The sequence below is a fragment of the Nymphaea colorata genome, chromosome 5, assembly GCF_008831285.2.
Source record: "Nymphaea colorata isolate Beijing-Zhang1983 chromosome 5, ASM883128v2, whole genome shotgun sequence".
Lineage (NCBI taxonomy): Eukaryota > Viridiplantae > Streptophyta > Magnoliopsida > Nymphaeales > Nymphaeaceae > Nymphaea > Nymphaea colorata.
This window is the reverse complement of record NC_045142.1, coordinates 1,047,146-1,062,716: the sequence shown is the minus strand read 5'-3', so window position 1 is coordinate 1,062,716 and position 15,571 is coordinate 1,047,146. Positions and strand designations below refer to the sequence as shown.

General features: G+C 39.1%; 1 protein-coding gene across 1 annotated transcript; it reads right to left on the bottom strand.

The window, feature by feature from the left end:
* Positions 1-10,572: 10,572 nt before the first annotated feature.
* LOC116254163 (receptor-like cytoplasmic kinase 176) lies at positions 10,573-15,149 on the bottom strand. Its single transcript, XM_031629332.1, has 6 exons — positions 14,740-15,149; positions 13,183-13,511; positions 12,884-13,019; positions 11,859-12,001; positions 11,566-11,689; positions 10,573-11,495 (listed from the first exon to the last, which is right to left on the bottom strand). Exons 1-6 carry the CDS (start codon positions 14,801-14,803, stop codon positions 11,032-11,034), a joined length of 1,260 nt encoding a protein of 419 aa, XP_031485192.1. The 5' UTR covers positions 14,804-15,149; the 3' UTR covers positions 10,573-11,031.
* Between the last annotated feature and the right edge of the window lie 422 nt (positions 15,150-15,571).

Here is a 15,571-nt window from a genome sequence, read left to right as displayed (position 1 = left end):
GGCACCATTGAATCGGCCGCGAAACTCTGCCGTGATCCGATTGCAATTCACCGATTCAGGCCGACTCTGACAACACTGAACCCAACCATGTGTTGATGGGTCCCACTGAGTACCATTTGGCTTCTCCAGTAGCAGCCTCGGCGGTCCCACCTTGGTATATATGTACGTACAAACCTTGTCATCTTAAATTTATTTTTAGACAATTTTATAAAATTCTTTTGCTCGAATTTAAAATTTAAGTCTGGGAATTTGGTAATTTTGACATTTTTTTATATAGTATCCTAAATTCAGAAAGCTGAAAGTGGTTTTACTTTTGGTCGTTTCTTATTTCCCTTTTTCTTCTCTTCATAATGAAACAAATTGCTCAACTTAATAAGTTGAGGACTTGTAAATGTTTGGTATAATAAAAAAAAAAGTTACAGTGACATGCGCTTTGAAGATGCAATAAAGGAAAATACAAATTTTTTGCAACCAATGCAAATCCAGTTCTTCTTCTTCGTACCTGTCAATCATTTATGAGAAATATATTTTGGACTTTCGCATTTCAATCATTGTACATTAAGTTTTTTAGAGTATAAAAACTATTGCCTTGTAAACTCCTAATGGCATTAGCCCTATGCCCCTCTTTTAAATAGCATATTTACACTCATCTCTTCTTTTGCTTCTATTTTGCGGTTTGTTACTGTAATTAGGAGACTTCTTTTCTCCAATTTTTGTATCTCGGGGACTTCTTGTTCTTAAATTTTGATATACATTCCCATTTTATTGACTTTCTCTCTTTTTTTCTCTCTCTTAGGTTATTGTAGCATGACTTATTTAAATTCAAAACTTAATTTGAATAAAATGAAGGAAAAAGCCTTTAAGTATCTGATTTGAAAGGATTTGTCATAGAGGAAATGAATGGATGATCATAATAGTAAAGGAGCCTTGTGTTTTTTCTTTTGGCTTCACATTGGTAAGATTCAGTTTTCTAAACCTAGACGTGAACCATCGTGAGAGCTAACATAATGTCTTGGAAAGTACATACTCAACTTTAGGAGAAGGGGTGCCACCCATGTGAAAAGACTACCACCAATGGTATATACCCCACTGTACCACACCTGTAGCCGTAGGTCTATTATTTACCCTTTTTTTTATCCCCTTCAATTATACGAAAAGCCGTATCTTAAAAGTATCAAATTTTTCAACTTTGGAGAATCATTTTTTACTCTAGAAAATGGTCGATAATAAAAAAAAAATTAATGTTCTTGGAGCATATGCTCTTAACACAAAATGTTTCCATAACACCATATTTTTTGTTCCCAAAAAAATAAGTTGATTATAAATGTGCTTTTTGTATCTAACAATAAAAACTAGACATGAATACACCATGTTTCATGGGAACATGGTGCTCTTCAAACATGTATTTTATGAACATATGCTCTACGAACACAATGTTCTCCCTCAATGGGAACATGGTGGCCCTCCTTGCCAATCCGAGTGGATGCATCCGCTTTACATTGTTCACTTGTGGCGTCATGCAGCTCACCTTGTTCTTAGGAACGCCAGGACGAACATTCATTCAGTGCAATCAAACACCCTCTTCATCCATCAGGTGATTAGAGATATTATCAAGTTATATGAATCAAGTTGGCATAGTTACCGTGACAATATTGAGCCAATATGAAATCTTAAAAAAAAAATGTTTATAAATTATATCTGAAATTAAAAAAAAAAAAAAAGCCGACATGGTGCCGGTACCAACGCTGACAACGCTGTCTTTCACACCGCCCAACTTGCTGCTACTCTCTTCCTTAGATCAGGGAAGGAAGAATTACCATTGAAATGTGAATGAGCAGCTAGGGTTTGGAGGAAGACAAAAGAAGAAAGCCTCCATTAATTTCTGAGCTCTTAGCATGTGTTCCTGCAAGTGGTTCATGGAGCACAGGGCTTGGATAGACCTTGGCTTGCACAATGCAGTGAACCTGTGGCAGGGTGCGCAGAGGGGCAGGGCTCGGGCTGTCTTTGATTGCTTGCAACCAAACGACAGGATGCAATGCCCTCTATCAAATCAACACCTACCAACTTCTTTTGCTTGTCTTTGTATGAGAAGTGAATGTGGAACAGCCCATGGTTCAGGGTTGCGTCGAATGCCTGGTCCGGCTTAAAAATTTTGGTCACTGTGGCTGACCCATACTCGGCCCCATCGTCAAGACCGGGTAAGTGCGAGCCTGAATTCAAATGAAAACTCGACTTTGTACGAAAATGTTCATTTTTAGATTCTGGATTAGGCATGTAAGCAAGATTATTGAAATGGGTTGAAACTTGGGCTTCCATGTTATAGGATCTGGGGAGAAGTAAAGGCTTGCCTGCATAGATGCTGCATAAAATCTGAATTTAATTGCAGAACTGATCTATAATATACTTATGTTGAAGTTTGAAATGCCTATATGCTTTAAATTCATTCCAGTTTAGAGACTATAACATGCATAGTCAAGAGTTGGATTCATTGATCTTTATTCGACTTAGAAGTATATTGATTGTTCCCCAATAACCAAATACTTTTTTTTGTAAATACTGCATATTTGATACCATCCATAAATCTATTTCTCAACATATAAGTGCTTTGTGCAAAAAAAAAAAAAGCACTTGAAAACCTCAAATGCTTTGTAGTGATCGCACAAAGAACTCTCACACGTGCAAATCGCTCCAAACAAGTTTTGGTCTGATGTTCAATCACATCTACACCCAACTTAACAAATCTGACTAATTATTTCGGCATCTGGGTTTGGTTTCCTTCCCAATCTATCTGATGAATTACTTGGATTTGCTAGAGCAAATCCAGACAGAATCCATCTGTATCCTCCAGAGAAACTTCTGAAGTAGATCCTACTAATGAATTGCACCTAAACCCATCCTATATAGTTGTTTATAAACCAAATCCATGGCAGTTCAACTCATGGCTTTATTTACAGAAACCTTCAGGTCTGGATCTACATTTGTATCTCTGATTGAATCAGTTTTCTTTGGGTGGATCTGACATTCTGCACATACCACGTCCGATCAGATATATGCAAACCATGTTGAATCTTGTTACCAGGGCTTATACCTGTTACAACGCGTAGATTAAGTAGATCCAACTTGGTGGATCTAGATCACAATCCAAACAATTGAAAAGCCAGGGTTGTCATTTCAAAAGCGCCGCCGACCCCCCACCTGTCTTGTCAAAGAAATGATTCCATTAATCAATGGAACATTCAGGGACATTGAGAAGACAGAAATCACTGTAATTCGATGGTCTGAACTTTGACAAGAATGGTTCCAGAAACAAATGAAAGATGCTGCCGCTAACATCCCATCATAAGAAGGTATCCAAAGCATCTAATTGACATGAGAAATTAGCAGGCAGGAGTGCTTGTTAGACCTCATATTGGCCTTCAGTACTTGGGGACAAAAGCAAGATAATGGAACAGTTACAGTATGTAGAGTAATGATTTTCGGGGTCGATTTCCAATTTCAACTTTGAAGCATCTTCGTTTTGAAGTCCTACCAATCTGGACTCTTGCAGAGAATTGCATGATAAGCCAATGCTTCATGAGTGTCAGTTTGAATTCAGTGAAGAATGGGATTTCCTCCCGAAGGAAGGAAAAAACAGTAGTAATCAATTATTTCATGTCAGAAGGAATAGTTTGGTGGTCAGCTGCTGAAAACGCTGACATTTTATATCATCTTAGTGCATGGGTTGTGTAAAATGTTGTGTTTTCTCCTTCTTGTTTGTGCCATTATTCATCCTCAAAATTCAATGCATTTAGCTTATTATTATCGGATTTATTTGTAAATCGTGTAACAACCTGGCCTAGTAGTCCCACAGTGGATCCTAACTCACGCCCTAACATCTTGGGTTTCAATTGTAAAAAGGGGAGGAATAAAAAGGTAAGGAATGGTGACAATCATCAATCACTTATAAGTAACCCCTTATGAGTCCCCCAAAATTCATTGCAATATTGGAAAAGAAGTTAAAATAAAGTGCTAGGAATCATGTTTTTGCTGGAGGGACGAGGAACTATATAGGTTAATCTTTTGTCATTAAGACGAGCTTTTTCCATATTTTTATGACAACATATTTTTAGAAAATCATGTTTTTCCATGCTTTTTTCTCAACCATTCATCTGCTTTAGATAGACAGCCTTGGTTAGATGGTTGGGTGACTGTAGATAACGGAAGTCATCGTTCACTCATCATATATACATATATATGTATTCACTGATTTAATTAAATTGTCATTGGATATTAAAACCATTATTCATTAGACATGAAATTGTACTCCATTATGGGTAATTCATTTTTCCCCCTTGTATGTCCTTGAACGCTCACCTCACAACATAGTGTAACACAGTGGTATCGTCTAAAAGCATGTCCCTTTTTTTCTTTTTGGTTAAAATCAACTTTGTTTATCACATGAAATTTTTTTGCCGAATGACCATCTGATGGATCGGTTTTCTTGGGCATAATAATGGTCAGGAGAATCATGTTGGGATATTAAGTTCGGAGAACCAAAATAGTGAAAGGACAATGTTTGATTAAACAAGCTTTGGAATCCAATGTTTCCTGTCATCAAATTTATGTAATCAAGGTACACCACCACAAGCTAATAGTGTTGAACTATGTATCACCAAAGTCCAAACACTTTTTTCTGTTTGATATTCCTTGGAAATTCAACCCCAAGATCTTGAACTAGTTTAACTTGACAAGCAGAGATCTCTCACAAATATGTATACTTCAGCCACATATGTAAGACAGACTATAAAATGAAGATTGGACATTGCAATTGGTGAAGAGATGGCAATTGAGAGAATTGTGAAGGGTGTTAGCTGAAAAACCTTGTCTCTTAAGGGGTCATTTGCAAAATGGACACTTTTGTGAGCATCCCATGAATTTGTTTGGAACAATGTTTCTGATATTCTTTGAATCTGTCAAATCTTTAAAACATATTCATGCGACATTTACAAAATGTTTCTGTTGTCAAACAGTTCTTAAGGGGCTGTTTGGAACCATTAACATGTTGGTATTGTTCTATGCATTTGCTCAAAAAATGGGGCAGATTCATAAAACACTTTTTGAAGTGTCGAATGAACCTAACAAATTTTTGGATTAGATGCATGAGACAGTAACATACTGTTACTATTCGCAAACATTCTAGAAACCATGTTAAACTTCACACATTTTTAAAATCCATTGAAAACTGGTGCAAATGATTATGCAAAAGTGCCATTTAATTCTCAATGTTCAGAGTTCCCAAGTTCCCACTAGAAAGGTTAAGGGGACTAATCCCTCATAGAGTTGTAACTGTCAACTTGGTACTGCACTAAATCTCAAAAGTCTTAAAAATATAGCATCCACTGGAATCGAACTGGCCATGTGTCTTTTCTCATGCAACCAGCCAACTTGATATTGCATTCAATCTCAAAAGGCTCAGAAGTCTAGTGCCCACTAGAATCGAACTTGCCACGTGTCTATTCTCATGCGACCAGCCAACTTGGTACTGCACTTAATCTCAAAACGCTGGAGTCTATTGCCCATTGGAACTGAACTGACCACATGTATTTTTCATGCGCCCACCCAACTTGGTACTGCACTAAATCTCAAAAGGCTCAGGAGTCTATTGCCCACTGAAATGAAACTGGCCACATGCCTTTTCTCATGCGACCAGCTAACTTGGAACTACATTAATTCTCAAAAAGCTCAGTAGTCCAGCACCCATTCGAATCGAACTGCCCACGTCTTTCTCATCCAGCCAGCCAAACAAGGTACATATGTTAACTGGCAATGTGTCTCTTCCTTGCCACTAGATGAATCTTTGCAGTTGTTTTGAGCAAATTTGATTGTTTGAGTGTCGCCTACTTGATTAATGTGACAAGAATTATGAACCTTTGGACGCCAGATTTCAACAAAAAAAAAAACGGCTTTAAAGTATTTGAAAAATGCATGGTGATGAAGGCGTTGGAAGAACATTTTTGTATTGAAGAAACATGATTTTACAAGTTGCACGTCCATAAGCCTCTTGAGCCCCCTCAATTTTTTTTTTTTAATTTCATGTATTTACCAATTTTTTGTTTAGTTTATATTAAATTTTGAAAAAATTAATATTTCAGCACCTGTTAAAATTTTGAAACTACAATTCAACCCTCCTAACAACAAATTCTGGGGTTTCTGCCGCTGCCCTTACCACTACCCAAATCACAGGAGCCAGCTGGTCGCCTTCTTGGCTATTGATCTGGGCTCCCTTGACCCTTTTTTTTTTGGTAGTCTAACTTTGCGCCCATGCATGTCTTCCACCTTTTTCTAAGTTTTCTACCATTTGCTCCTAACCGATGTTTTAGGTGTTAGAGTCTTCTTTTTAAAAAAATTTGCCAGGGGGAAGGAGAGAGGTTATTCACTTCTTTTTTAAAATGGTGCTTTGTCAAAAGTTGATTTTTCAAACATCTTGATTTAACTGTGTTCACCTATTATATGTTGGATTATGGGTTCCTTTTTGAACCCGGTTTTTGTGTACGACAGAATCTGTTTTTTTTAGCCCTTGGTCTTATCAAAATGGTTGTCACAGCTTAGCCGATTGGATTGACATGCTGATTAAAGTTCAGTCATCAGTTTGCTTCCTAATTGCAAACAGTGGATATGTGACACTTTAGTTAACAAGTGTTGCACCGCACACCTAAGTCTCGATAGATCCCAAAACAATCCTGGACCTTGGAAGTAAAGGGAAAGGGGCAGCGCCTTCGGCCTCTTTGAGGTATCTCCCCCTTTCCCTACGTGAAAATGGTTACTAGGAAAGAGACAGCCGGTCGATATATAGCATTAGCCATCTTCATAACGAGTTTAAAGTAGGCATTAAAACACGGCTTAAATGTCATTTTGGAAGCAAAACTATGTTTCAACATTTAAGGATATCGACCAAAGAGGCCTTTATGTTTATCTCTCTTAGGAGGACTTAGATCGGCAGTGGAAACAAACAAGAGTCATTTTTGCATTGAATAATGGGTATGAATCCTTCCACTTATTTGGTGGAATGGAAAGCGGGGAACAAGACAAAGTGTCCAATGATGAAAATGTTTTGTTTGAGCGTATATGCAACCAAACATATGCTAAGGCACTATAATTAAAGGGCAGATGCATGTGCCTAGATATTAATGTTCAAATGGAAGACTTAATTATTCCCTGGTGAGTGAGCGAGGAGACCCACCATTCGGGAAAGAGTCGAGACTCCCATCCAACCCCTTGCCTTGAAACTTTAAGTATTTAAAGTAGCAGAAAGCGTCATCCATTGGAGCCACTACAAGTCATCAGGTCAACTTGATGATTACTTGGTGCAAATTTGTGTAGCCCCAATTTTTATAGCTCGCTTGTTCTCTTTCTTGATGCCACACATGTAGAGCAATGTAATATTGTAAAAATTGGTTTTTAGCTTAAATAAAAAAAAAAAGTTATATGAGAATGATGTGTGCAGATATATGCTGCATTTCAAGTTCTTCTTAACAGAAATGACTTAAAGTTTAAAATTACTTTCTTAAGAGACTTTACTAATTTATCAAGGGGTGTCGACGGATATGAAAGAGGCAGAGTGCCCAGAGAAGCAGGTGTGGGCACAGTGTGGGCAATTGCCTATACAAACCCACAAAAAATTTCACTTTTCATATCGTTACTTTAGAAAAAAATTTCTCATTTACATATTGATTCCTTTCAAAAATTTAAAATTTTATAAATAGTGCTCCTTACCCTGGCTTCACTCCTTGCTGAATAAGCATTTTGAGGAAAATTATTCGAATACTTAAATGGGTTTCAACATTTTTGCAGCAAATGTAGTAAAAAGACAAGCAAAATCATTGTTTCTACCGATATAACGATAACACTACGATGTCTTCCAAAAAAATGTTGCATTAGAAGTGTCTTTCCAACATATTATGATAACATAACGTCATGGTAGAATAAAAGCTAGTTAGTAAAGGAGCCGTTGGACAATGGGAACAGGAACAAACAATTCCATGAATCTCTACCAAGCATATTAATGGAACACTATAACATATTGCTCTCCATCAACCTACCTCAATCTATTTGTTATTGTCCCATGACTAACTAACTCTTTTTACATTTATTGGCAAGATTTTTTTCTATTGCCAATGAAGAATCATTTTCTCATACTGTAGGACCCAGATTGTGGGTAAGTATCCATGCCAATCCATGGAATTTGTTTTAGTTACATACACAAACTTCATTAATTTTATTTTATGTTTTTACATATAAGTGCCCCTTTAAATTTAAAATTTAATGTAACATTACCGCTTAGCTAGAAATTTCGAGCTCTTAACTATAACCAATGTGTCACATCGTGTTAAAGTGCACACGTTTTATGGAGGAAGAAGTCCTAGTCAAGTTTGCTGGAAAAAAAAAAATCATTGATCTGGACCAATCTTAGGAACAATACTCAATAATTTAATGGTGAAGATGGGTTTATGCTTGACTTGCGATGTCTCTCGACCTCGGAACTAAAAGTCTCTCGACTCGAGCGCGAGTCACAAAACTAAAAGTAAAGTTATAACAAAGTCTCTCGACGCAATTGCGAGTCACAAAACTAAAAGTAAAGTTATAACAAAGTCTCTCGACCCAAGTGCAAGTTGAGAGCCTAGAAAGAAAACAGCTAGAAGAAGACAGACCATGCTGGTCCAAGTTCACATCACAACACTGGAAAAGGAAGGCCAGTTCAAATAAAGACCTCCATCACCAACTGTTTGATTGAACCTTTGGAGTCCCCCAGTCCAGAGAAAATCAATACCCATAGCTTTCCCTTTGCGGCCGCAATGTGCCCTTTAATGTAGCACCAAACGCGTGATATCCCTACAACTTGGTGAAGTTCACAAGTCACTCCTTTGAATTAAGCACAAAAAGTAGAGAGATATCACCAGAAAAGGAACTATTATTTCACATGCATCGCATTGATAGAAATCTTAAAGCCATTATGGAAAGAGAGAGAAAGAGAAAAAGGAAAAGGAAACATGCACATCCAAAGAATTCGACGGTTGCATGGCATTTCACATACTGAAAGGCCAATAATTCCTTGAGTAATTATTAGCATTTGAAGTTTCTTTTTAAAATTTCTCAGACAAGCACACTTACCTGTTTATTCTAAGAAACGCGTTGAATTCTGGAGCTTCTTTACTTCGTATCCAACCTCTTTAGGAATTAATGAAGTTTAATTAATATAGACATTGAGCCTGAAAGAATTATCTCCCATGTGGGTCTCCATTCAAATTACAGTAAGCTAGCTTTTCTTAGAAATGTTTTTGGAAGTCTTGCCTACGGGTTTGTCATTTGCTCTTAATTATAGAAAACTCCAACTTATATTTCTGTGATATCTTGGTGGCTAACTAATGAGGTTCAAGTGCGTCGGATGCTTTGAATTACCTAGATCTTGCCATTGCAAGTGTGGAGCAGATGGTAAGAAGGAAACGTAAAAGGTGCCAAGTTGAAGAGACTAGATTAGGTAATCCTACTATTTTATCGCTACAGTTTTCTCACAGTATTGTCCATGAGGCTGTGTCGCAGCAGTAACAAACTACTATTGTCCAGTGAAACTGCGCTAAAAATTAAGACAAATTCATGGAACTCGGTAATACAATGTTTCATGAATCTGCGTCAACTTTTAGGCAGAATAACAATCTGTTACGAGTGCCAAATGATCTCTAAAGGGCGCGTTTGATAGTAAAGACACTCTATGAGTCTCCTATGAACTTATCCATAGATTGAGGTAGATTCATATACCGCTAGTTATATTGTTTCACGAATCTACTCAATCATTAAGGCATATTCATAGGACATTTACATAGTATCGTTCATACCAAATAACACCAGAAACGGTCATAATATCCAATCAATCTGTTCCAATTATGGAAGCAAGATCACGGAACACTACATTGTTTATATATATAATGGAACACTGTTCCATATGTATATATAAAAGCTGACCCTGACCCATCCGAACTGTGAAAGGGCAAAGATTGGGTTTGGAGTGAAGGGGCCAAGCGGAGCTTATCCGGTTGTAGAACATGACATGAAAGCCACCTAAACTGGGTTTCTCTATTTATTGTTCAAGCAGAACGTCCACCTGCGGCTAACAAGCTATGACTGCAACTGTAGGTCACCATGGCACCAACCCGCCATTAAAGAGGACGAAGTTCTGAGGCGTGGCTCCCACAACACCCCGTGACTCACGGCCTCCGATATCTGCTGATAAGGGAAAAAGGGGAGGTGGTCAGCCACCCAACCAACGCAACCTTTTCAAACGAGGCTTGTGAGTTATGAGGACCTTCCCTTTCGTCAATCTACTTGATGACAAGTGACAACTGCCCAGACAATGAGGTTTGGCAACTTCAATAATTGGGGCCAAACACCACCGCCCCCTCTCCCTCTCATCCTCCCAATGATATTCTTCCTCTCCGCAATCGGGAAACAACAATACCATCACCAACCACTTCTCAGGCCGGCCTTAGTCCACAAACAGCCTCCAGTAAATGGAGGCAGCATGTCCACAAAAGAAACATGTTTTGTGATCTTGATACTATGAATTCATTCCGTTAATGATGATTAACATTTGTGCAAAAATACATACACACAATCGCATCCCCCAAGTGAGGGCGATGAAACATATTAAAAGATTACAGCATTAGGCAAGCACCAAGTACAACAAACGAACGGAAACCCCAAATAGCCGACCGGGCAGAAACCCCTCAGGCCTCTCCTCCACACCCCATAAGGGGAAAGATGCAAAGAAGTATAAAGACCTCTCATCAAACATTGTTGATTTCTCTAGCTACCAATTTGAGAGCAAATTCCAGATATAGCGGCAAAGATCGAAGAGAAACATCGGGCTCCGACTGCAACGTGATGCTTTAATCATCGCCACCAGCAGTCCAGCTTGGTGCATAAAGCTGTAGTAGAATACAACAGCATTGCCAAGTTTTGCTCCTTCAAATGTCGCTGCCGCGGTCTTCCTTTTCCTTTCTATGAATACAGTGGTGAGCCTGAAGGCCTTGGATATGGAACTCTTCCGCCGTTTGTAACGTCGGACCACCGGCGGTTCTTCTGAACCACTGGCTCCCTGGGGTTCCGTTCTTGCCCTGTCCTCTGATTAGATTGAGGGCCTTTGGATGGAGGTGGTGGTGCTTCCTGTACCTTCTCCAGTGCTATTACAATGTCAGCCATGGTAGGCCGCAACCTGGGCTCGGAAGATAGACAGAGGAGTGTGAGTGTAGCAGCCTTCTGAACGGACCTCATGGAAAACTGGCCTTCGAGCCTCCCGTCCAGAATGCGGAACAGCCTACGCTTGCTTCTTAAGTAGGGCTTGGCCCATTCTACAAGATTGTGCTCCCCAGAAGGACGGTTCTTGTCAACCGCCCGTCGTCCAGACAACAATTCCAACATAACAACCCCAAAGCTGTATACATCGCTCTTTGTAGTCAAATGACCTGAAAATTGAACAAAACCCCATTAGAAAAACTCTCTCTCTCTCTCTCTCTCTTCAATGCTAAATGATACCTGTTGCCAAGTATTCAGGAGCTGCGTATCCATATGTTCCCATAACTCTTGTGGAAACATGAGTCTTGTCACCGGTTGGACCATCTTTTGCCAGCCCGAAGTCAGAAAGTTTAGCGTTGTAATTCTGTGCATAGCCAAATAAAAGTTGAAAATCGACAACAAGGTCCGAAAGTGCAAGCTGATGCAAGAATTAAAGAAACATACAAGAACAAGATATACAAACATACAAATGGTGAAACCCAATTAATTAACGTACACATTAAGGTTGAAGGTGAAGTTATAGAAGCTCGTACCGAATCAAGCAGAACGTTTGATGTCTTAAAATCACGATAAATCACTTTCGTTTCAGAGCTGTGTAGAAAGGCGAGCCCCCTAGCAGCTCCTAGAGCAACCTTCATTCGAAGATGCCAAGAAAGTGGCTGGAAGTATGTGCCCCCTACAACATCAGAACATATGATAAATTCAAAGATATTCTTCCTCTAACTTGCAAGCCAAACTCCATCACTGTTATCCTACTCTGACAGAAACCAAGCAATACAAAAAGGAGAAAACATCAAACACTAAAAGCAGAACAGGAGGAAACAAAAATCATGTCAAACATTTGAAACTGCGTTCTGACAGTATCAATAGATGAAGAAGTACAATTTCCAACAGAACACGAGTTCAAAACATGCATGGCCATATACCATCCTGAATCATTAAAAAACTTTTATGGAATGTGTCAAAACGACAAAATTAAGCTGATGCACATGAGGAATCTCTTCTTCCAATGGCATGATGCTCATGTTGAGTACTTTCCAATGATTAAAATGGCATGATGCTCAGGTTGAGTATATGCCAATTATTAATCAGTTCCAGAGGTTACAAAGTTCCAGTTGAACATAGTTGAGATACATGAACGCCAACAACTGCTAAAAATCTAAATGGTCAAAGAGATTTAATCATGGAGCAAGCAGAGTATAAAAATGGAGCAAGCATAGTATAAAACCATCACTCTGGAAGCATTAGAATATATTAAAAGGTTTTAAAAAAGAAAAAAAGTGAGAGAGTGAGAGAGAATGAGAGCTGTCAATGACTTTTGCTAAATACAATCACACGTGTAATGCCATCTACCAAATACAGATTACAGACTTTTTTTTTTTCCTTTTTTTCCTTTTTGATAGGCAAAATGTGGCCTATTCTTCGATTAGAACAAGAATCAATTTCTAGTTATAACTTTGAAAACAGGCCCTAGAAGGCTAGAACTAAGACTTCAGTTGCAACCAAGCTGATATTAAATCATATCCAATGCAAAAAGGAATTAATACTAGAAACTCACTCCTGAAAAGATGATGTTCTAGACTTCCCCGAGGCAAGAACTCATAAACAAGTAATCTGTGCTCATCTTCTAAGCAATAGCCAATCAATTTCACCAAGTTTGGGTGGGACAGCTGCCCCAAATAGTTCACCTCTGCCTACAGATTTCAAAACAGAAAATTGATATAAGCACAACTAATACCGCAAATAGATGCATAATAAAAAGTTTTGCAACTTCAGCTAAAACTTGTTTCCAGAGCATGCCACAAATTATTCTGTTGAAAAGGCAAATTACAAGATAACAAAGGCTATATGTCTCACCAGCCATTCTCTGTGACCCTGAAATCCCTCTTGGTTAAGTTTCTTGACAGCAATGACGATGCCAGTGCCAGGCTTGGTTGCAGTGAAAGAATTTTCATCAATCCAGCCTTTGAAGACTGAACCAAATCCCCCCTCTCCTAGAACAGAATCAGGACGGAAGTTTCTGGTGGCAGCCTTGAGCTCTGAAAAGGTGAAGCTCTTGACATTTGAGGCTTGTAAGATCTCCCCTTCGCTTCTGGGAGTTTGAGGTGCAGTCACTGATCCTGACGGAAACTTGCTGAGAGTTCCATGGTCAGGCCCATCCTTTCCAGAATACTTTGATGAGCCCCCTTCAACAAGAAAACCAAATTACACCATAAATATAGAAACGACAGAAGAAAAAAAGAAAGACATAAATTACCACCGGAAAAGGATCGTAAGCTGAACCAGATTAAAAGCGAAAGTTCAATGAGAAAAAGAGAAATAGAGCACGATTCAGAAAGAATTTTTTAAGAAAAAGGCACACTAGTGAACGGTGTAACATAAAAATAGGAACATGACTTTAGCTGCTTAGCATCTAATCGGAAATTCATCAGCATGTGAAGCATATTGCAGCAATTTGTGCAAAAATCACAATAATACACAACAATGCCTCATGCAGATAAGCATTAACAAGCAAAACCAGCCAAACTATAACTGCTTGACCCAAATGGCATGCCCACAAATGACGACTATGGTACAATAGACGATTAAAACCATATTAGTAAAGGCTTCTTACTGGATGATATAAAAACGGCAGAAATAGTGCCGCAACCGACATCCCTCTGATGCTAAACTTATGTCAGATTTTCTACAGCTATTAAAGAGTACCAACTTAACAAAAGGGGCACTGAAGATAGAAGAATCAACAAGGAATTACTTCAGCAAACAACAAAGAGGTGTACAACAACATGCAAGGAAAAGAAAATTTCGGTGGCTTCTACATGGAAACAATGAATCTGGAAAAGAAAAATTCGGGGAAAAAACATAAGCCGGAGAGAAATTTCCAAGGACGCCGTTAACGATCAAACTTCTCTTCGCATTCGCACAGAAATCAGGGTAATCGACCAAATTCGGACAACAACAACATACATCACTCGCAATCAGAACTTCGGTCCTGATTTTCAAAATCCTACGGTTCTCTCCCTGAGCTAAAACTTTAGGTAGACGTTTTGCAAAGCATTCAGCACCACCACCCCTCCCCACCCCAACCCCCAACCCACCCCACCCAAAAAAAAAAAAGAGGGGAAAAAAGAAACTTTAGCTACAATCCCCAAATTAGGAATATGTACACACCCTAGAAGCACAAAAATACGAACAAAAACTCAGCGACAGCAAAAACAAAAAATGGAAACAATCTCAACTCCGATGACCGTCACGGCAAGCGCACCACCAATTTCAGAAGAGTCCAACAGAATCCACGAACTCTAAACAAGTAAAAAGCGAAGGTCCTAACCATTCGCCCAGAAATCAAACGAACTCGACGCATCCGAGTGAGCGAGGGAAAGAGACAGAGAAAGAGAGAGACGTCGAAGTCACCTGTGTCCAGGACGCAGTGTGACGGACTCTCCGCCTTGATCCTCGCACTCCAGCAACTTCCCATGGCCGCTTCTCCCCCGCCGCCACAGCAAGATCCAAGGCACAAGGAGAAGCAAAAGAGAAACGAGAGGAACGATACGAAGAATAAGCGGAAGGAAGCGGAGGACGGGGAAGAGGAAAAGGAGAAGCTCAAACGTAACACTCGAAAACAACCAGTAGCTGCAGCAATTTGATCCTTGCGCTGAAGAAGAAGAAGGAGAGGGCGGTGAGAGAAATCCGTGACGAGAGAGAAAAAAGGCTTGTTTATATCTTTCTGTAAAGGTGATTAGAGGCGGGAAGTTCAGCGTGGGAACCAACTCGTCGACTTTGACCACCAGCTGTTAGCGAGCGAGAAAGAGAGAGAGAGAGAGTTCGCGTTGCTCGTCTCACTCGCAGTGGGAATTTAACGATCGGAGATGATGACGTGGCTTCAGCCGCAGCACGGTATGAGGACGAAGTTACGTCACTCAACGTGCAAAAAATTCATTTATAACCTCGCTTTTCGATGTATTTAAATCAAGGTGCACTGCACTCCTTTTATTTTCTCCTCCATGCATGTGATGCTTTTAAAATTTACTGTCGACAATAGCTATGATTTAGTTCATTGGCTGAACCGATTAGGGGCTTCTTTAATGTTGGTCTCTAGTTTGATTCATATCGCTGAAGCATCCAAATTAAATGGTAGACCATTGATTTTTCTAATGCCGAAATAACTCAAAATCCTAAGATAAAAGAATGTGAGGGCTTTTGAGCTTCTTTTCCAAACAATAAATTGGAAACTTGCTATTCACTA